The following is a 23,017-nucleotide window of genomic DNA, read 5'->3' on the forward strand; positions in this document are numbered from 1 at the left end:
AATCGATATTTATATAACATAGAGATTCTGCAGAAATGTTTCGGGAGCTACAGGAAAGAGAATAGAATCCTAGACAATGTCATAATTAAATCACGCACAATTTTACAGAATTCTTTTTTAAATTGTTTTTATGAGTTTTGTCAAAAACGTATGTTCTTCGGCATAAGACACACCTTTATCAAATGTTTAAAAATGTCCTAAGTGCTACTAAAACTTTTGGCTTTTCTTTTCAATTCTCAATTTCTCAAATTGAAAATCCCTAACCACTTCCACCAACAAAACAAAAATGTTATTAGGATTTTAGTCCTCTACGTCTCTCTATGTGACTACAAATAAAAATTACTTACTTTAAAACTAATATCCTAAAGGCGTAAAAAAAAAACTGTTGATTGATATGTTAGGTTGTTTTTACCCTTTTAAAATTACCGCAAGATGAAAAACACATAAAAAATTTATTCAGTTGACTTTACATGTTTTCATTTGAACCAAAATGTGTGTTTTCACACTTCTTGTTACGTCTTTCTTCCTTTTTGTCACAAATACACAATTTTTCGAATCCTTTCTCTCTCGAAGTCTGACTTTGGAGACGGTCTTTTCTATACGCTTTTCTCTTTTTTCGATTAATATACTCAGTACAAAATATTATCCCCATTTTGCCTCAAACCAAAAAATCTAACTTTGCATTGTTTACTTAATACTTGTATCTAACCAGACTACTTATGCACTAAAATCATATTTTCTTGGTAGTAAGGTGGATGAAAAATACTCACACACAAAAAATGCTTTGACCTATTTTTGCCGATTAATCGTCGGAAAAATATTTTTTGATAAAAATTACTTTAAGAATGCCAAGAATCCAAAACTAGTTGAATGAGTTTGCAACAAAAAGAAAATGCACTTAAAAAAAAATTGTCTGGGTCCCCTTTGGGGCATTTATAACATGTGAACCCTTCGCAATTGCGACATGGTAAATCCGCTACTGAAGATCACTAACTAAATATATTTGTTTCATCAGGAGGTCACATCAATCCAGCAGTGACACTTGCTTTTGCCTCCGTAAAAAAACTTCCATTGAGGAAAGTCTTCTGGTACTTTCTTGGCCAATATTTGGGCGGATTCATAGCATCTGTCTTCGTATTTTTAACTTATTATGGTAAGTATTTGTATTTCCTGCAGCTACAACCAGGCCCGTCATTTCGAAGTTTTCAAGGGAAAGGGGGGGAACCAATTTTTTATGAACAATGCAAATTATATCAAAAAACGAATGGGTTGTTTTCCTTTTTCCAAAAACACTTTTTTCTGAAAAAGCATGGTCGAAAGCATGGGATGAGTATTAATTTTTACTAGTTTTCAGGTCTAAAAAATAACTTTAAAAGACGTTCAGTAGCTGTTTTCATTTTCTCTGCTGCCGTCACAAGTGAACAAGTCAGGAGGTTACCAGAACAAAGTTTCAGAACATTGCCAAACTTCGCCACATGAATATTTTATTTAACTAACAATACTCGTTCCGCTGACAATTTCGCAGTGAAAAATCATCGAAGGACGATATTTTGGCAGAAAATACAAATACGCAGCTAGTCTTTTATGAGAAAAAGGCTGCATACATGTGATTGAATTAGTTCAATTCGATAAATAGCAGAATTTGAAAAGTAATTATTAACAGAGTCTATGTTTCTCCCCTTTTATTCATGAATTAGCAACGTTATCCATTACTTTCAATTGAAAGCTTAAAGTTAAAGAATTAAGACGCTTTCATTCATTTCACGGTGAGGTTTTCTACGAAAAATCGCTAAAATATATTAATACGCGAGCCAAATTTACTGTCTGCCTGGTTTTCAGGTAAACCTTCTTTGCCTACAGAAATGAAAATTGGGGTATTTTTTAGATAAAGAAGTTTCATCAAGTAACGTGTGACTAGCTAGGAGTCTCTAGCTTTATAGTTTCAGTACAGCTTTGCGCAGTTTGATCTTATAATATTATGATCTGAATAAATTTCTTGGTGCTGCATCTTTCAAATAACGCGAAAAATGTTGTGATTTTGTAAAGAGAAATAATCGAACATGTTTATAAAGTAAAAAATGTCTACTTTCCTGAGAAGTTTTTCGACTTATCATCATCATAATCTTTCATCAAGGAGACTAGGCTAAAAGCCTGTTTCGACTTCTTGGTCCAACCACCGTTTTCAGAGTATGCCATGATCTCGTTTGCCACCTGACCAGGGCCGCCAAGAGCCAATGCGGGCTCCTTGGCACTATGGTTGCCGGCCTCCTTGCCCCTTCCCCCCTTAAAACTTGTAAAATTTACACTACTTGGACTCCAAGCCGGGCGCCTAGTTTTCGACTAGGCTGAAATAGCCTCGCGTCGGCCCTGCTCATGGCTGGACAGTAAAAGGCAGTAACGCTATGTCATGCGTTGGATACGATCTATCCTATGAATGCGATATTCATGATTTCTCTTCACAAGAGGTAACACTTTCAATTATCTTCTAATGTCTTCATTTCTGGGGTGTAACGTAGTAGGCCTCCTCGTGGTGCACCCGCTCTCCTTGTAGTTTCGTAATTAAGGGTTCTCGTATACATAGCTGCGGAAATACTCCTGAGGAGTATTAGGAAAACTGTAGCTTTTCAGTGGGCATATCATCCCACTGTGGTCTGCCCGGAAATGAGAAGGCTGACTTCTTGGCCAAGAAAGAAACTAGTATTCTCCAAAGGTCTTGCGGAGCTTTGCCACTCCACTTTGCTAAATTTGAGATTAAAAGAATTTACAGAAATGCGTTTCGTCAAGTTGCTTCCCAGGCTGCTGAGGGTACACCCTGGAGAAAACTGTGAGGGGCGTAACACTGTATCCCAAATTCTCCTCGAGCTGCTGTTGTGCCTGTAATCATACTTTTAACAGGACACGATTGTCTTTGTACAGTTTTCACCTGATGAATTCGCCGAATTGTACTTTATGTAACTGTGGACAAGTCATGGACGCTGCTTATCTGGATGATTGCTCCGCACTAAGTTTAATTAAGTTGCCGAGAGATATTGGAAAGCCCGTGGTTTAATGACCTAATGGCCAATTGACTCAGCATTTGAGAAATACATAAAATGTCTTCATTTCTTGTCCATAAGTCTGCAGCTTATTATAGATGGGTTTCCCAGATGCCCCGGTTTGACCGGGACAGTCCCGGATTTCAGACAAAATCCCGGTGTCCCGGGCCGGTTTACTTCACGTCCCGGAAAAAAATAAATTTGAATAGAGATGACCAGAAAAGTCTAAAAATAATTAACTGTGGCGGATTATTTACGGTTAATTACTGCATTGTTATTTGTAACATTGATTTGTAAAACTAATATCGGATTGTGAGGATTTTTACGACAAGATTAAAACCAAAAAGGATTTTCTAAAATAGTCATTTCCAATGAAATATATACACAATGTTAAAATTTTTATTCCTCATTTAAAGTGTTTCTTCTTACTAAAGTAACTTTTAATATTAAGATGTAGAAATAAAATGTTTTTTACCTGCTTGTATCATGCGTTACTACCCTCGTTTTAGGTTCATATGTAGTAACCATTTATTCAAAGCGTTGAGAATGAACTACCCTTTTAAAACACTCTAAAAACCAGCCGGGGTTGTGTGCCCCTTTGAATACTCGCATACTCGCGACGCTGAACGGTGTGTCCTGGTTGAACATTTCAGAAATCTGGGCAGGCCTAATTATAGATACCGCATTCATGGGCTTAAAGTTGTTTCCCACTCTCAGTTCAATGAGCTGCTTGATATTTAATAAACTTACATTCCTTCGTGGTTTTGACAACTGATACTTGAAACTTCTTTTGCAGATGCTTTCAACAATTACGATCCAGATAGAACCGTTGTTGGGCTTTTCCGCACAGCCCATATCTTTGCTACCTATCCCAAAGATGGAATCAGCATCTGGAACTGTTTTCTTGGAGAAGTAAGCAATAGTGATCATAACAGGAAATATCCAACGTTGTTTAGCACAAATAAACAGATTTCAGAATACACGTGTTTCGAGGTTTCAAAGAACCCCTTTTTCAATTCAGCCTCGAAACACGTGTATTCTGAAATCTGTTTATTTGTGCTAAACAACGTTGGATATTTCCTGTTATTCCTCGGCACAAAGGTATTTATTTATTGCTTAATAGTGATCATGTTTTACTTGTTTCAACAACTTCTTTTCGGACAGTATGAAGCAGTGGCGTGCAGATCAATATTTTTTAGGGGACTAGTTGGTTACGGTAAATTACGATACACAAAAGTAACAGGATTTATAGATATATTATCTTCCCTATTATTATCAACTTCAGTGTTATGCTTCAAAGTTGATGAGCAACATTGCTCACTAAGATGAAAATCTATTCGAGTTTTACCAAAAGTTTTCAACTGAGTAATGGCTTGGTAGTGTCCTTGGGTTTTCTCGTGACGAATCGTTGCCTCGTGGAAATTGCTCATATCTGAAAATCCATTGGCATTCCAGACGCCTTTTTCCTTTTCAAAAAGGAATCAGAGCCAGCAAAATATTTTTTTTCTTGACTTACAAGCAGTCAGCCACTTAACAGTCTCAAAGTAATCTTTCTAAAAATGCTGATTGTAATTTTTTAGCTTCGCAGATATTGCTAGGTCAGGAGTAGGCCTGCTCTGTGAAATTATTTGAGCTTTCTCTTGGTCAAGTCAAAGCTCCGAACGAACGGTTTGCGAGAACGTCCAGCAGGCAGCAATTCTCTTCCTAGCTCCGGGGTAGTCTGTGCTGTTGCGCATGCTCCTCAACTACGTCCAGTTGGGGACTTGTTTTTTCGACCGAGTCCCCTTCCATTACAAAAGAAAAACACAATGAACGCAGGAAAATAACTTTGACTAGTGAATTTGTTGTTTCCTGAAGCTCACATAGAAACCTGTACACTAGGTAAGGGAACAAAAATTTATCCGTTGGTTTAAAAAATGCATGAAATAATCAAATAAGCTTTCGAGCGAACGCCAAGGATCTAACAAAGCTATTACTATATGAGATCTGGGAAACAGGTTCTTAAGAGCTAGTCCCTCTGACAAGTCCATTTAAGACGTCGCACACAGGGGAGAAAGGGAGGGAGGGGCAGTAAAAGAAGTAGCGCTTTCTAATACACTTGTTTTTCTGCTCACGTTTTTTCTTAATAAATTATTCTGCGAGGTAATTTTTTTGAAGGGGCAAATATTTAAGGGACCAGCCTAGTCTCTCTGGTACATGGGCGGCACGCCACTGGTATGAAGTACATACACTCCTCAAAAGTAAAATTGTAACACAAAACATGTACGTAGCGTCATTAAAATTGCATTTTTCCTTTTAATTCGAAATTTGAAAAAAAAAAAAAAGGTACTCGAAGCAGTTTTGTACCAAATTTTAAGACTGTAGGTGCTATGGGGCTTCCTGGACGCAGTGGCACATCCTTTCACAATTTCATTGATGCTACTTATTTTCTAACTAGCTGTACCCGCACGGCGATGCCCGCGCTTAGAATTTAAAGGACTCTAGAAACCTTTTTAAACCCTTGAATAAATGAACCCCCACCCCTGCACACACCATTTATAAAAACAGTATAAGTTCCTTTGAAATTTAAGTATTTCTCCAAAGGTATAAAAAGCATTATATTACATTAACAGTTGCTTTAAAATATCCACCATTGCCATTGCTATTGCCAATGCCATTGCCTATCTTGCCAAGTGACCAAGCTACCGAAACCCAGCCGATGATCTAGCGCACGAACTCCAATCAATTAGCGATCCGATCTTCTTAACGAAAAGTTTCAAACATAACCCCTACTCTCTCCTTTTTCCTTTGAGGAAAAAGAACGTAATTAATTATGACACATTACCTAGAACAAAAGGAAAATCCCGTCCAACGTAGAAAAAAGAATTCAACTCAAATATGCAGCGCAATTTACATAAAATGATCATTCCGCTCCATCTAGTAAGACAAGTTTTAAATTAAAATCCGCACTACAAATACAAAAGGAATGGCTTGCTCCCCGAAGAAAAAATAATTTACCTCAAATACGCAACGCAATTTATGTAAAATGATCATTTCGCACCTCCTAAAATAGTGTTTCTTAAACTGTGTTCCGCGGAACCCAACGATTCCACGAAGTTTAATCAAGGGTTCCATGAAATTTGCATATTTTCTTTATATGAATTCAAAGTTAGTCACTTACAAATCGATTAAAGCTCTTTTTCAAAAAAAAAAAAAAAAAAAAAAGAAAGAAAGAAAGAAAGGAAAAAACATACAGCATCCAGCCTTCATTGGAATTGTTACATCTTGAATTCAAATCACGAATTGCGATAGGACCCTACTCTTTGGGTTTCTTGTTTTTTGCAAATGAAATAGAATGGAAATGGCCAAGAAATTTGCAACCGTCATTATGACTGATGATTTTCTAGAATAGGTAATATGAGGCATATCCATAAAAAAAGAAACTGTGATTAGGTTGCAGTAATAAATATAAAGATTTTATGGCTGATAAACGCCAGCACACTTATCATAAAAATTATTTACAAACGTTATGTATTTTTATTTCTTATCAATCTTAAATGATGGGAATCATCAGTAGTTTGGAAGTGTTGTATTTGAATGCAGTTTTGCTATTAAGTTCATCCATATAGATGTTTTTTCCTGAAAAAAACGCAGTTTTACACAAAAATCCCTTTTTTAAATGTGAAGTGTGCCTGAGTTAAGACATCAAAAAAAAAAAAAAAAAAAAAAAAGTTTAAAATCTACCTGCATACGATTTGTAACTATGACGATGAAAATTTTGCTAACTAAAAACAACCTTTGTCATGGTAATCTGAAAAATCAGATCTACATCAACTTTGGTCAAGTGAAGATAATAAAAAATTTGTCACTGCTCAAAAAAAAAAAAAAAAAAAAAAAAAGCAAGAAGTTCTGTCTAGAACTAGACGAGCCAACTTTCCCGTATACCCATACTACTTTCTAGTACCTGAACAATATTCTCAAAAATAGCTAAAGTCGCAAATTTTTTGAAACATATTTTTAAAATACTTTAAGCTGATTTCTAGGAATAAAATATTCCTCACTCATCTAAAAAAATTAGATGCGTAAAAAAAAAAGCAAATAAAATAGCAGCCACTTTTAAACAAAGCAGCTAATACACTTTTTTCCATTAAAAAAAATCTTTAACAGCTTTCAAAACGAAAAAATAATAATTAAAATTAATAAGCTCATTAAAATAAATACATCATATTAAAAAAAAATCGTCTTTTTCCCCTGTTGCCAAAAACATTTTTTTAAATGAATTAATGCACTTACCAAAACGAAACAAAAAAAAATTAATAATAAATTAATTTGAATTCTAAAATTTTGAATTCAAATTATGTTTTTCTCAATCACGAACTGAGACAGGACCCAACTCATTGGAATTATTGTTTCTAGAAACAGGTCCTGCCCCCCCCCCCTCCCAAGCCTGCCTCTCCTCCTGGGTGGTTACGTGTGCATAGTTGTGTGTGTAAGTGTATAGGCTTGTGTGTGTGCGTAAACCTGTATGTATGCACGTAGGCTTGTGTGTGTGTGTGTATGTGTGTGAGCGTGCGTGTGTGTAGGAGATGGACGCCTCCGACCAAGAGAAGCGGATAGCTCAGGACCGGAGCAGCCGCGCCGCGCCGCCTGCAGAGGACGGTGGGCGGTGGTGCTGCAGAGGCTTCTCGTTCAAGCTGAAAAAGGCACGGAACATCAAAAACGATCAAATGAGAACAATAAGCAATCGTGATTGCTCAACAAAACAAAAACAATAAAATGTCAACTTAAAGAAATAATTTTCATTGTCAAAAAAAAAAAAAAAAAAAATCGTCTGCGCATATCTTTATGTAGAAACATAAATGACTTCGAGTTTATTCGCCAAAAACTGAGTACCTAAATTGAAACTTTAGCGTAAAAATAAAAGCAAGTCATATCAACAATAATTATTTCACAGTTAAAACCATAGCTGCGGAGTCGGAGTCGAAGTCAATCTCATTTTGAGATAAAGGAGTCGGAGTCGAATATTTAAGAATCGGAGTCAGTCATTTGTCCTCCGTGTATAAATTTTTGCCAAAGCTACGAAGTCAGAGTCGAAGTCGGGGAGTCGGAGTCCGATTAATCGTCGGGCACAGGAGTCGGAGTTGGAGTCAAGTGCCCCTAAATTCTCGGAGTCGAACTCTGGAGTTTGGCGTCAAGAGTTATTTCCAACAAAATTTGTTTGAAGTAAATCCGCCTTCAAGTACAGAATCTACATTGACGTTCAGTTTCCCCGTAGGCGCTATTGTTAAGGGATTTGAACTGTTCAAAATTGAACGGAAAATTGTTCAAACCAAAAAGATATTTTACATATAAGTTTTTCATCAAAAGCTTTTTCCTACAAAGTTTGTTTGAAGCAAATTCGCCTTACAGTTCGGAATTGCCTTGAATTTCCCCGTAGACACTAATGTTAAGTTTTTTTGAACTGTTCAAAATTGAACAAAAATAGTTCAAATCAAAAAATAAAATATGGGAATGAGCTGTCCTCGCCGAGATCTTTCGAACAAAAAAAAGTTTTTTCGAATCGGACTATTCATTCAAAAGTTATTAGGGGGGGACAGACAGACAGACCGACAGACCGACGGACCGACAGACAGACCGAGAGACATTTTTCCCCATCTCAATACCCTACTTTCCAATTTTTAATTTTTCGATATTTATTTAATTATTTTAATTATTTTTGACATTTTTTTGTTTTTCGCAATATTTTTAAGATGCATTCAGCCTTCTTTCATGCTTTTTTCTTCTTTTTCTGACTTTTACTGGGAAAGTAGGCTAAAAAAATTCATTTGAATTTAGAATTCAAGTGAATGATTTTCGCAATCAAGAATCGCAATAGGACCCTACTCGTTGGGTTTATTGTCTCTACGCATGGAATAAAATGGAAATGGCCAAGAAATTTGCACCCGTCATATATGATTTTCTAGAATAGGTAAGGCGTATTCATAAAAAAGGAAATGGTGATTTGGATGCGATAAAGATAAAGATTTATGACTGATATCCAGCAGTACACTTATCTTAAATATTATTTGCAGAGTACACTGTTTAAAAAAAACCTGAAAGTTCAGGTAGTTTTCTGACTGATTTTAACAGAATATTTCTGTAATGCTTCAAAGCGTATTTTTTCCTTACAACAACAGAAATATCACGAAAGGAAGTAACGAAAACAGAATTTTTCCATTTCTAGGGTTGCCGCTGTGCTGTACTTTGTTAGTAGTATTCTGGTTAGCCTTCAAGTTATGATAAACATCGCTTTTTGATAGTGCTTATTAAATCGCACTGTTACATTTTGTTAATTAAAAGCTTATTTAGAATAACAACTCAGATGTCGTAGACAAAATAGATAGCTTGCTATTTCATGTCTGGAAAGTAATATACTCGTATGTCGAAATTGTTTTTACGCCTTTGGGCTTTGCAAGTTTGGAAAAATGTTTGCGCCATTTTCAGACAGGCAGATGTGTTTTGATTGCCCTGGTGATTTGATGTGTGTTTTACTGAGTCAGTATTAGAATATTATTGCGGTGTATTATTTTGCTCAATACTTCGAACAATTCTATTCGTTAGTCATATTGTGTGTTCTAGCGGTGAGAATAGTTTTAGGATCTCGTGTTATCCATTTAAAATAAAGGCTATTGGATTACTTGTGTACAGATGCAATGGAGACACTTAAATTTAGCACTGCTGGTCACATTTAAGTATTATTGAATATCTTTGTACATGTTAATATACAAATGTATTTTTCTTGTTAATATGCATTTGATAAAATTCCGATGGTAGCTGATTTAGAATTTATAGAACTATTATAAAGTTACTGTTTTTGCTCTAATGCGTTGTGTTCTTAAAAGTCATTAAAACGTTAAATGGCCAACATTTCGTATCAACCGGAGATTATCGTGGTGTGCGAGCAAGACAGAAAAAATCACTCAGGTTTTTTTTTTTTTTACAATTTTTGACAAGAATAAGTTTTTTTTTTTGACTACTTAGAAATCTGGAAACATGCTTTACTCCTTTCGGGATTGCATTTATAATAAAAAATATAAATTATTTAATTTATTTCCTTAGGATCTCATCTAACAACTTATTTGAGATTATTGCAAGTTTCTTGTAAAAACATTTCGGGTAAAACGAACTGATTGATATGTTTAGCCTAAGTATAATGCTCATGCACTAAAAATCTATGTTGCTATTCCAATGAGGGAAAAATGCGGAAATCACCGGGTGGAGGGGATATACATCATCTGAGCAAAAAATTCTTCACGCTTATGTTAATGATTCTGTTTTTAAACACAGTAAATTCGTATGCGGTACTCTCCATTAGGTATATTATTCCATGATAAAGTCAACCGGTTTTTAATGATATTTTATTTGACTCATTCTGCAAAAAAAAAAAAAAAAAAAAACTATTTTTCATGTATGCTTTTCCATGCCACGCCAGAATATGTACGAGGGGATGTGGAAGGAAATATCGAACAGTATCAGCATCAAAAATTGGTGTTATATTCAAATCCACTAATTTCCTTGTTGGTACTTTTCGATTATTTTTATTCATCTGAAGGTGCAAATTTCGAGATAGATGCTTGAAAGGTAAGTTATCAAGCAAAAATTTCACTTAAAATATAGTTAAAAAATAAATACAAATTGAAAAATAATAGTTTTTGAATAGTTAACTATTTTTCTATTATATTGTTACAAATCCTGTAAATAGTATTTATTGTAGTAACGTAACCTGTAAATAGTTTCCCGTAATGAATATACAACCCCTTTTCATTCGGCTAAAGTATACGACCCCTATTTTCTTTTCTTTTCATTGATAACGGTCTACGCATTTCGGGAAGCCGAAAGAATGTTGTGGAATATTTGAGAGATTTCTTTCGATGTTTATAAAGGCGTCCCACGTGATAAACAGGAGAGTTTCGATTGAGATTTCGAACTGAGAGCATTTTTGCTCTGTTGCGAGGCATTTCGCTGTGTTGTTTCCGTATTTGGATGTAAATACGTGTGTAAACGTTGAGTTTACGGTGTTGTGTGATAATTGCTTAATTGCTGATGAATAATTTAGCAGTTGTTGGCGATCTTTCCTGTACATAGTGTAAATAAATTTCCTGTGCTTTATCAAGAACTGTGTCTTCATTTCAAGAAAATGGAAGTCGCACCGAATCCGTTACAATTTGGCGCCCAACGTGGGGCTACTTCAGGACTTTCTTGCAGTAAGTGTGACTTTGGACATTTTTTCATAAAGACTTTTTAAATTTGGACTTTATTTTTATGGTGATTACTCGCGCAATGGATGAACAATTAAAACAACTGCTTGATGCAATCAACTCGGTGAAGAGTGATATGGCGGCTAATCAAGAACAATTAAAAAATGATATGGCGGCTAATCAAGAACAATTAAAAAATGATATGGCGGCTAATCAAGAACAATGGAAAAGTGATTTAATGGTGCTGAAAAAGGATTTAGCTTCTAACCAAGAGGAAATTAAAAACGACCTTACTTCGGTAAAGACTGTGATGGAAAATAAATTTAATGAGATAGAGCATCGAGTTGATGCTTTTGATGAAAAATTTGAAACAGTAGAAAACCGTATCGCAACAGTTGAGAATCATGTGGATGAGAAAATTAAAGACATGGAAAGGAGATTGGCGACCGCGGAAAGCAGCTCTGTACAGTTTTGCGCTCCCACATCTGTTGCTCGACCGTCCATTAAACTGGCCACATTTGATGGGAAAAGTTCGTGGCAGGTGTACAAGACCCAATTCATGATAGTGGCGGAAGCGAACGGATGGGACTCTGCCACCAAGGCCTGCCATCTTGCAGCATCCCTGAGAGGTGACGCAGCGGACATTCTTCAGACCCTTCCGGACAGCCAGCGCCTGGATTTCGCCGCCCTCACATCTGCGTTGGAGCTTCGCTTCGGTGAGAAGTGCCAGAAAGATTTCAGCCGACTCCAGTTGAAGTCCCGTTTCCAGAAAACCGGGGAAACCCTGCAAGAGCTAGCGGCGGACGTCGAGAGACTGTCTCATCTTGCTTTTTGCGACTGTCCTGCGGATGTTCGAGACAACCTGGCACTCAACTACTACATCGACGGGGTTCGAGATCCGGAAATCCAGAAAGCTCTACGGATGGCGGATGTCAAAGACCTGAGTTCTGCCGCTGTGTATGCGATGAAGTTGGAGGCCGCCCAGCAAGCAACCCGCAAGGATCGCCATTCAATCCGCGGCGTGAAAACTGATGAGCCTGATCCGGTTTCGTCACGCTTTGCTGAACTGGAAAAGCAAATAAAAGAAATTGCAGGAATCCTCAAAAGGACTTCGGCTCCCAAGTACCAAAATGGACAATCACTTAAGTGCTGGAAATGTGGCGGCGAGGGACCCAAAGACTATGTTAAAAATAGGTAATTTCTCAATGTCTTAAGCAGAGTATAATGTAATTTCTGTACTTTTCTTGTAATCTGTGTCGGTGTTTGCTCATATTCAATTTCTTTGAACTGGAAGAAAAGAAAAAAAAAAAAAGAGGGGGAATAAAATGTACTACAAAGCTAAACGTTTAGAGAATTTATTAGTACTACTTCACTTTGTAAAGTGTAGCATGCATGCATTTTTTAATATAGTTATTTTTCAATGCATAATCCTTTAAAAACATTTTATAAAAAAACATACTGTTACAAATTCTGTAAATAATAATTATTGTAGTAACGTAACCTGTAAATAGTTTCCCGTAATGAATATACAGCCCCTATACATTCGGCTGAAGTATACGATCCCCTATTTTTCATTGATGAAATTTGCGAAGGAAGAGAAATAAAATAACGGTCTACGATTTTCGAGAAGCATTTGGAATCTTGTGGAATGTTTGAGAGCTCTCTTTTCGGTGTGTATAAAAGCCGTTATGCTGGATAAAAAGTTTAGTTGCGATGGAGAATTTGTGCTGAGAGTGTATTAGCTTTGTTTATTGCGAGGCATTTCGCTGTGTTGTTTTTCGTATTTGGAAGTAAATACGTGTGTAACCGTTGAGTTTGCGGTGCTGTGTGATATTTGCTTAATTGCTGGTGATTAATTTAGCAGTTGTTGACGATCTTCCCTGTACATAGTGTAAATAAATTTCCTGTATTCTTAATCAAGAACTGTGTCGTCCTTTCAAGAAAGTTGGAAGTCGCACCGGATCCGTTACAATTGGCGCCCAACGTGGGGCTTCTTCTGGACTTTCTTGGAGTAAGTGTGACTTTGGACATTTTTTCATAAAGACTTTTTGAATGTGGACTTTATTTTTATGGTGATTACTCGCGCAATGGATGAACAATTAAAACAACTTCTTGACGCAATCAACTCTGTGAAGAGTGATATGGCGGCTAATCAAGAACAATTAAAAAATGATATGGCGGCTTATCAAGAACAATTAAAAAATAATATGGCGGCTAATCAAGAACAATTGAAAAATGAATTGGCGGCTAATCAAGAACAATGGAAAAGTGATTTAATGGTGCTGAAAAATGATTTAGTTTCTAACCAAGAGGAAATTAAAAACGACCTTACTTCGGTGAAGCCTGTGATGGAAAATAAATTTAATGAGATAGAGCATCGAGTTGATGCTTTTGATGAAAAATTTGAAACAGTAGAAAACCGTATCGCAACAGTTGAAAATCATGTGGATGAGAAAATTAAAAACATGGAAAGAGATTGGCGACCGCGGAAAGCAGCTCTGTACAGTTTGGCGCTCCCATATCGGTTGCTCGACCGTCCATTAAACTTGCCACATTTGATGGGAAAACTTCGTGGCAGGTTTACAAAACTCAAATCATGATAGTGGCGGAAGCGAACGGATGGAACTCTGCTACCAAGGCCTACCATCTTGCAGCATCCCTGAGATGTTACGCAGCGGACATTCTTCAGACCCTTCCGGACAGCCAGCGCCTGGATTTCGCCGCCCTCACATCTGCGTTGGAGCTTCGCTTCGGTGAGAAGTGCCAGAAAGATTTCAGCCGACTCCAGTTGAAGTCCCGTTTCCAGAAAACCGGGGAAACCCTGCAAGAGCTAGCGGCGGACGTCGAGAGACTGTCTCATCTTGCTTTTTGCGACTGTCCTGCGGATGTTCGAGACAACCTGGCACTCAACTACTTCATCGACGGAGTTCGGAATCCTGAGATCCAGAAGGCCCTCCGGATGGCGAATGTAAACGACTTGAAATCCGCTTTGGTATATGCGGTGAGATACGAGGCCGCAAAAGAAGCAACCCGTGTGGATCGCCATCTAATCCGGACTCAGGAAACTGATGAGTCTGATTCCAGGTCGTCCCACCTCGCTGAACTTGAGAGACAACTCGGTGACTTGGCAAGACATCTGAACAGCATAACAGCTCAAAAGAAACAAGAGCAGAAGTGCTGGAAATGCGGTAGTGAAGGGCATCTGCGAAGGAGTGTTCCGGCTAGCCAAGCTACGCGAGAGAAGGAAATCACCACCACCAGAGCTCTGCAGATTTCCTCTTCTAGTAGCGGCAGTAATGGACTTTTCATTTACGCACATGTAAATGGGAATCCCTGCAGATTGATTGTCGACACTGGAGCCAATGTGACAATCATTAGGACAGATGTGGCTCGTGAATTTGGATTGAAACTGTTGTGGACCTCGCCACGCGTAAGTCTCCAGACTGTGACAGGTGACAAAATCGAGATTGAAGGTAAAGTGGACTTGGAAATAGTGTTTGGGAATGCCATCTACCATCATACGGCATTCGTCGCTGATATCACGGTCCCCTTCATTCTCGGAATCGGACTTTTTAAAGAAACATGACTTCACCCTGGACTTCAAGACTAATGAACTGCACTCGATGAGAGAAGACATAGCCATCTTCAACGCTGAAAATGATGCAAAATCCGCTCATCAAATAATAGTCCAAACAGATTTATCGATTCCCTCAAGGTCAGAATCATTAATACCTGGCTCCATTGAAGAAAGCAATAGTTTTCGATTTGGACTCATTGAATACCCTAACCTAAGCAATAGCCTAAAAGCAGTGCTGGTAGCATCTACGCTTGGGGACCTTTCTAAGGATGTACTTCCAGTGAGAGTCACCAACGTGAGTGAAAGGCCAAGGAATATCCGGAAAGGTGAAGTGTTAGCAACTTGTACTCCAGTAAACTGCATCATTAGAAGAATCAATTCCCACGAGACTGTGTCTTCTGAGTCCTTGACATCGAAGTTAATTGGGAGTGCGCCATTATCGAAAGATCAAAGAACTGCTACGGAACAATTGGTGGACGACTTCAAGCATCTGTTTTCATCTACATCAGAGGATGTTGGCCGTACGAATTTAACGCAGCATAGGATTTACACTGGAGAACAGCCCCCTATTAAACAGCATCCAAATCCAAGACGACTACCGTTCGCCAAGAAGGAAGAGGTTGAGACCCTCCTGAAAGAGATGCAGGAGAATGATGTCATCGAACCCTCGTCCAGTCCTTGAGCCTCTCCCATCGTCCTAGTCCGAAAGAAAGATGGCTCCACCAGATTTTGTGTCGATTACCGACGGCTGAATGAAATCACCAAGAAAGACAGTAACCCTCTTCCATGGATAGATGACACCTTGGACACTCTTTCCGGACACAAGTGGTTTTCGACCCTGAACTTGAAGAGCGGCTACTGGCAGGTTGAGATACACCCTGATGACCGAGAGAAGACAGCGTTTACAACTGGACAAGGCTTATGGCAGTTTAAAGTGATGCCCTTCGGCCTCTGCAATGCACCAGCTACGTTCGAGCGTCTTACGGAGACAGTGTTAAGAGGACTCTCTAACGAATCCTGTCTGGTCTACTTAGACGATATCATCATCGTGGGACGCAACTTCGAAGAACATCTGGCTAATCTTAGGAAAGTGCTGCAAAAACTTAAGGAAGCCAATCTGAAGTTAAGCCCGTCCAAATGTAATTTGTTCCTCCGGGAAGTGAACTACCTTGGTCACATCATCTCTTCTGAGGGTGTACAAACCGATCCAGAAAAGGTATCTGCGGTCAAGAGTTGGAGTCGTCCCGAAAACATCCGTCAGCTGCGAAGTTTCCTGTGGCTCTGCACGTACTACAGGAAGTTTGTAAAGGGTTTTTCCAACATTGCACGACCTTTGCATAAGCTGACGGAGAGCAAGCAAAAGTTTGAATGGTCCAAAGAATGCGAAGATACATTTCTACGACTGAAGGAGGCTTTAACATCAACGCCTATTCTCTCATATCCTCAGACTGGAAAATCCTTCATCCTAGACACTGATGCGAGCCACGAGGGCATCGGAGCTGTTTTATCCCAAGAAATTGACGGCAATGAACATGTCATCGCTTACTGGAGCAAATGCTTATCAAAGTCGGAGCGAAATTACTGCGTCACCAGAAAGGAGTTAGTGGCCATAGTGAAAGCTATAGAACACTTCCATCATTACCTCTACGGCCGAAAATTTCTGCTTCGGACAGATCATGCCTCATTAACTTGGCTTTTGAACTTCAAAAATCCGGAAGGCCAGATAGCCAGATGGATACAGCGGCTCCAGGAATATGACATGGAGATCAAGCATCGAAAAGGGTTATCTCACGGTAATGCTGACGCTTTATCAAGGAGACACTGTCCTGAGAACTGCCACTATTGTTCCCGAATCGAGAAACAGTATGGAACGACTAGCCCTGCTGCTTATCAGGTGACAGTGACTCCAACATCTTCAGAACCTGATCCATGGAGTGACGACCAAGTTCGAAAAGATCAACTTGAAGACCCCGACATAAAACCAATTTTGGAGTTCATGGAGAGTGACAGTCGGCGACCTAGCTGGCAGGACGTTTCCATCTTTAGTCGTGCAACAAAAAGATACTGGGCTTTATGGAACTCACTCCATTTACGGAACGGCGTGCTACACCGAAAATGGGAATCTGACGACGGCAAAACATCTAGGTGGCAGTTACTACTTCCCCGATCAAGGATTTCAGATGTTCTGAAAGAAATACATAGTAGTGCGACTGGACGACATTTTGGTGTCTTGAAAACCCTCAATAAGGTTCGGGAGCGCTTCTTCTGGAGCAAGGCGAAGGATGACGTGGAGAAGTGGTGCCATTCTTGTGACGCCTGTGCTGCCCGTAAAGGACCGAAGAAGAGAAGCAGAGGGAAGCTACATCTGTACAACGTTGGAGCTCCTTTCGAACGAATTGGGATCGACATCCTGAGTCCTCTACCAAGAACTGCTGATGGGAACAAATACATTCTTGTTTCCATCGACTACTTCACCAAATGGCCGGAAGCATATCCCATTCCAGATCAAGAGGCTACCACCGTAGCAGAGACTCTAGTTCAACATTGGATCTCGAGATATGGAACACCTTTGCAGATTCATTCCGATCAAGGGAGGAATTTCATCTCTGCTGTGTTTAAGGACCTATGTCAAATTTTCGGAATTGAGAAAACTAGGACAACACCACTACACCCACAATCGGACGGCATGGTGGAGAGATTTAACCGCACAATCCTGAACAATCTCTCGCTTATGGTCTCCAGAAATCAACAGGATTGGGACAAGAAGCTACCTTTGTTCCTGCTGGCCTACCGCAGTGCTGTCCACGAGACTACCGGATATGCCCCATCTCAGATGCTCTTCGGACGAGAGCTTCAGCTACCTTGTGATCTCGTCTTCGGTCGTCCTCCGGATGCATCGCCTGAGGAGTACATCCAGGATCTCCAGGCCCGGTTGGAAGACGTTCATAACTTCGCACGAGAGCGAATCAACGTCGCGGCGGAGAAGATGAAGACCCGATACGACACAAGGTCTACTGGACATGAATTCAACGAAGGCGACAGGGTTTAGTTATGGGATCCCATCCGACGGAAAGGTCTTTCACCCAAATTGCAGTCGCATTGGGATGGACCCTACAAAGTCCTTAACCGACTAAATGACGTCGTAGTGAGGATCCAAAAATCACCTAATGCAAAACCTAGGGTTGTACATTATGATCGGTTAGCCCCATACTATGGCCATAGTTCATGAGTATTACGTAAGCAACCATGGTTGATCACATAAAAGTTGTAGATAATTTTTGCTTTTAATGTTTAGTAATATTTCTTGTTATTATTGCGTTTTCTGTATCTGTTAGTTATTAATTAATGTGTATATTTGTAAACTTGTGATAGAAGTTTGGCACCCTTTCTGGGGATTGTACTGCCCGGGACGTGCAGTCCTTAGGAAGGGGGCAATGTTACAAATCCTGTAAATAGTAATTATTGTAGTAACGTAACCTGTAAATAGTTTCCCGTAATGAATATACAACCCCTTTTCATTCGGCTAAAGTATACGAACCCTATTTTCTTTTCTTTTCATTGATAACGGTCTACGCATTTCGGGAAGCCGAAAGAATGTTGTGGAATATTTGAGAGATTTCTTTCGATGTTTATAAAGGCGTCCCACGTGATAAACAGGAGAGTTTCGATTGAGATTTCGAACTGAGAGCATTTTTGCTCTGTTGCGAGGCATTTCGCTGTGTTGTTTCCGTATTTGGATGTAAATACGTGTGTAAACGTTGAGTTTACGGTGTTGTGTGATAATTGCTTAATTGCTGATGAATAATTTAGCAGTTGTTGACGATCTTTCCTGTACATAGTGTAAATAAATTTCCTGTGCTTTTATCAAGAACTGTGTCTTCATTTCAAGAAAGTGGAAGTCGCACCGAATCCGTTACAATATCTATTAAACATAGGATAGAAAAACGAGAATGAAATTTCAGTAAAATATGTGAAAATGAGAAACGAAAAAATAGCGCAACGAAAAATCAAGAACCGAAAGTTCTGTAAAGACACAGAAAATTTAAAAACGGAAAAATAGATGAACGGAAAAGTTAAAAACGGAAAAATAGATCAACGGAAAGAAGAGAAATGGAATTTTCGTTAAATCACGGAAAATTTATAAATGGAAGAACAGAAGTAAACGGAGAAATGAGAAATGGAACTTCTGTTAAGTCACGGAAAATAATTTAACGGAAACGTAATATTTACGGCAACTTTGCTGCCGGTACTTTATCCGTTATTTTCAGGAAATTTTTTTAACAGTGTATAAAGTAAATATTTTTATTTCCTTTCAATCTTATCAGTAATCTGGGAAATTTGTACTTGGATGAAGTTTACTGTTTAAGTTCATTTTTATCGGTATTATTTTCCAGAAAAAACGTAATTTTACACAAAAATTCCCTTTTTTAATGTTAAGCCCTGAACAAAATATTAATAAAATCTACATGCAGACGATTTTTAACTATGATGACGAAAATTTCGCTCTTTAAACAACCGTTGTCAGTTAAATGAAAATCAGAGCAACATGAATTTCGGTTAATTGGGGGTGTTAAGAATCTTTATGGGCCCCATATAGGCGTAATCGGGCCCTTAATAATTCTTGATGGGGTAATATTTTTGAATTTCCTGCTGAGTTGGAAGAAATATTTAAGTGCTTACCGTATCTCCTCAGGTCATCGCAGGTTTCCTGGTTATGTTCATTATCATGGCCGTAGTTGATAAGAAGAACATGCATCTCCCTTTGTATCTGGAGGCTATATTCATCGGCTTGATGGTACAGACAACGTTGCTGGCGTTTGGCCTCAACTGCATGGCTCCTCTCAATCCGGCTCGCGATCTTCCACCTAGAATATTCACTGTCATAGCAGGATGGGGTACACTCACCTTCAGGTACGTAAATGCTCATCTTGCCTTGGAAAATACAAAAGTTACCGGAGAATACTTTTTGTGGATTAGGTCAAATTCCTGCATCAGTTCCAGAACGAAAATAAATGGATGTGCGTGAATTTTGTCGATCTTCAATTTAATTTTGTATTTCTGTCCCAAATTTTTGAAGGCCTATTATGTGAAATGCTGTTGCAAAAATCACATACTGTCTGACCACGGATTGTATGGAAAGGCAAACATCTGGTTTACTAGCGGAAATCGACGCGTCTATTCAGAGCCCAATTTCCCAATAGGCAGAGTAGGCAGCTTCCTAGGGCGGCAAATTTTTTAGGCGAGGCAAATTTTGCTTCAATCTCATTTTTTAAATCATTATTCTTGAAAATAAAACATCAGTTCTTTTTAAATTTTCTCCCATAACAGTGGCATAACTGATCCTAACTTGTCAGCGGCTATACCGTAATGGTCAAAACCACAAAAAACGCGGTGTGACAGACTTCCGGTAATGAGTAGTCTGTTTCATTTTTAGCTTGCGGCAGGGACGGAGTACATCCCCTATAGAAAACATACACTTTGATCTATTCCTTCCAAGAATTTATTTCCCTTAACTCAAAGAAGGTCCAGCCGCACTGGAAGGCCTGAGTAACCATTATCTCCTTCTGCGCTTAAAAAAAAAGCATTTTATTTCTCTTATACCCTTAGGAGTGTTCATCACGAAACACTACTTGAATGTTTGAAGAATTGAAACTCATTGAAACAGACTCTTCCAGACGATTTGGGCTTGATTCCGGGGGGTCACCGGAAAAACTTAATACCTCTATGCTTGTACAAAAAAGGAAATCTAAAAGGCTTCCTGCTAGTAAATAGAATGTTGTGGACAAGAGGTGAAGTCGCTGAACTACATCCATAACCTCTAAAATTGATAAAGACGACTTAAAACCACTTTGAAAATTCAATTTTGAAAAAATCTGAGGAGAGTTTCCAATTCCTCTCCTTAACAACATCGATGATTGTTTAATATTGCATTTTAATATTGCAAAACTGCCAGGGGGAGTGTCTCTCAACCACATCCAAATGTTACCAAAGAAGACCTATAATCGCCTTTTTTGAGAATTCAGCTTCGAAAAAATTTCTGGGCATCACCTGAGTCGTCTAAAATTCCGTTTCTTGGATTTGACTTTCAAAACATTTTCAGTCACTGTCGCGTTTTTTATACTCAAATTTCGAAATATTTCCAACAGCGCCCTTCCCCCAAATATCATTTAAGATCGTCTAAACTCCAGTTTTATGTCCAAAATTTTGAAAAATTACCGGAGGAAACTTTGAAAACTGATTAAAATTACGTTATTGGAACTTCAATTTCGAAAAGTTACTCGAGGAGTGCTTTTGAAACCCATCCCTATTTTTAGTTACTTTTAAGTTATTCCCAAGGATGACCAACAGTCGCGTGTTTGCGACTTCAATTTTGAAAAATTTCTAGGGAAGTTCCCTCGAATGTTCCCTATCCTAACACCACCACAACAACAATTACGAAAAATTAAAAGTAATAGCTCCTAGATTCTTCAACTAGGTTTTAATAACTGTTTTTCTTTTTCCGCAAAAAATAAGGCAGTTCTCCTTATTTGCTTACTCATGTCCTAGTATTGCCCCCCCCCCCCCAATCTCCATCTTCTTCATCAGAAGCTGGATCTGTACTAATGCATGCGTTTGAAAAAAAAGGAGCGGTGGTGTGTCAATTTTATACCCCCCCCCCTCCTCTTCAGTTTCATGACCTCGCGAAGTACCTGCCTTTATTGCAAAAGCCCATTTTCGCATTGATAATTTCATTCATTATTTCATATTTTCGTTTTGTGTATCTCTACTATTGTTTACAACTTAATTAGGTACATTTTTATCATTCAATCTAGTTTCAATAAATATATTTCACTTTTAAGGAAAATAGGCTACAAATGCCAAATTTTTATTCGTTTTGTTAGAGATAAGAATGATTATTTTAAATGTATCATAAAAACTAAAAGATGTGGGGGGGGGAGTTTAGAAATTTTAAAAATATATCTATGATCCCCTGTCGGGCAAGCTTGTCCCCCCGTCGGGCATTTCCAAGCGCCACAACTGTTTCGTACAGAGGCGAACTTGACTAACGTTAGAAGTCATTGTAGGTATAGTTCTGTACAGGCCTCTACATTTTCTAATCAATCTTGAGAATATGGACCCCACCTTGACAGAGATGTGCCTTTAATGCTGCCTGTTATTGATTGTTACTTTATTGTTTTGGCAGCATTCGAAATTACGGATACTTTTGGATTGGAATTATTGGACCTCACTTAGGCTGCATCTTAGGAGCTTGGGCTTATTATCTTGCAATAGAAATTCATTTTCCTGAAAAAGAGCTGGGGAAGGATTGCGAAGAGCCAGGTAAGAAATATTAAACAGATGACTAGTTTTAATCTAGAAAAAAAAATGAAATGTATTTTTAAAAATTTCTATATTTCAATGAATAAAACAACTAACAGGTAATGACATTTCAAAACTTACTATACCCATATTTTACTAAGTTGAACTTAAGTAATGTTTTTTCAACTTTTTCACATGTTCTTTTGAAATATTGCACCCATTTACTTTAAGACTGTATGTAAGTATTAGGAAATATATATTAAAAACTGATTGCTGGTACAAAACTATCAACATAACATTCAAACGCCAAAACAAAACTAGTCTTACCCAAATTTGTTAAAATGAGTATAGCAAGTTTTGAAACGTCATTACACATATATTTAAACAAAGTAGTATATAATTAAAATTTCTTAAAATTTAGCTTTTCATATGCTTAAAATGCTTATAATATTCAAATGAGTATTTTGTTATCATTATTTGAATGAATCCTGAAAATAATTTTTCTTTTTTCATTTACAGCTATGTCAGAGGCAAAGCTGACGTCAAAATAAGTATTTAACTACACCAAAGTAGTTGAAACAAAGTTTCATTTGTAATTATATTTCAACTTTCTGTGTAATAATATTCCTTTCGCTCTTTACGGTAACCTATCATTACATGAAATTTCTTTTTTACGAAACAAAAATAAGTACTTGTAGCCACACTGATTTTTAACATTTAAAAACTGATTTTAAATCTATGTGCTTTTAATGTTATAAAACACATAACGTTACACGCAAGTGTCATTTAGTATAACTGTTAGTAAGACTAAGAAGACGTTCATAAATAACTAGCAGTACTCGCAGGGCGATGCCCGTGCTAAGAACTTAAAGGAAGTTCATTGAATAAAT

The 23,017-nt window shown here is 38.1% G+C and overlaps 1 protein-coding gene across 1 annotated transcript in view; it reads left to right on the plus strand.

Annotated features, from left to right (window-relative positions):
* Positions 1 to 22,766, plus strand: part of LOC129216441 (aquaporin-7-like) — a 46,767-nt gene extending 24,001 nt beyond the window's left edge. The window contains exons 4-8 of the mRNA XM_054850656.1: positions 1,016 to 1,153; positions 3,832 to 3,947; positions 19,522 to 19,739; positions 22,012 to 22,148; positions 22,647 to 22,766. Of these exons, the coding sequence (XP_054706631.1) occupies positions 1,016 to 1,153; positions 3,832 to 3,947; positions 19,522 to 19,739; positions 22,012 to 22,148; positions 22,647 to 22,678 (641 nt within the window). The 3' untranslated portion in view covers positions 22,679 to 22,766. The remainder of the gene's footprint in view (positions 1 to 1,015; positions 1,154 to 3,831; positions 3,948 to 19,521; positions 19,740 to 22,011; positions 22,149 to 22,646) is intronic.
* The last annotated feature ends 251 nt before the right edge of the window (positions 22,767 to 23,017 follow it).

Source organism: Uloborus diversus, chromosome 2 (assembly GCF_026930045.1).
Source record: "Uloborus diversus isolate 005 chromosome 2, Udiv.v.3.1, whole genome shotgun sequence".
Taxonomy (NCBI): domain Eukaryota; kingdom Metazoa; phylum Arthropoda; class Arachnida; order Araneae; family Uloboridae; genus Uloborus; species Uloborus diversus.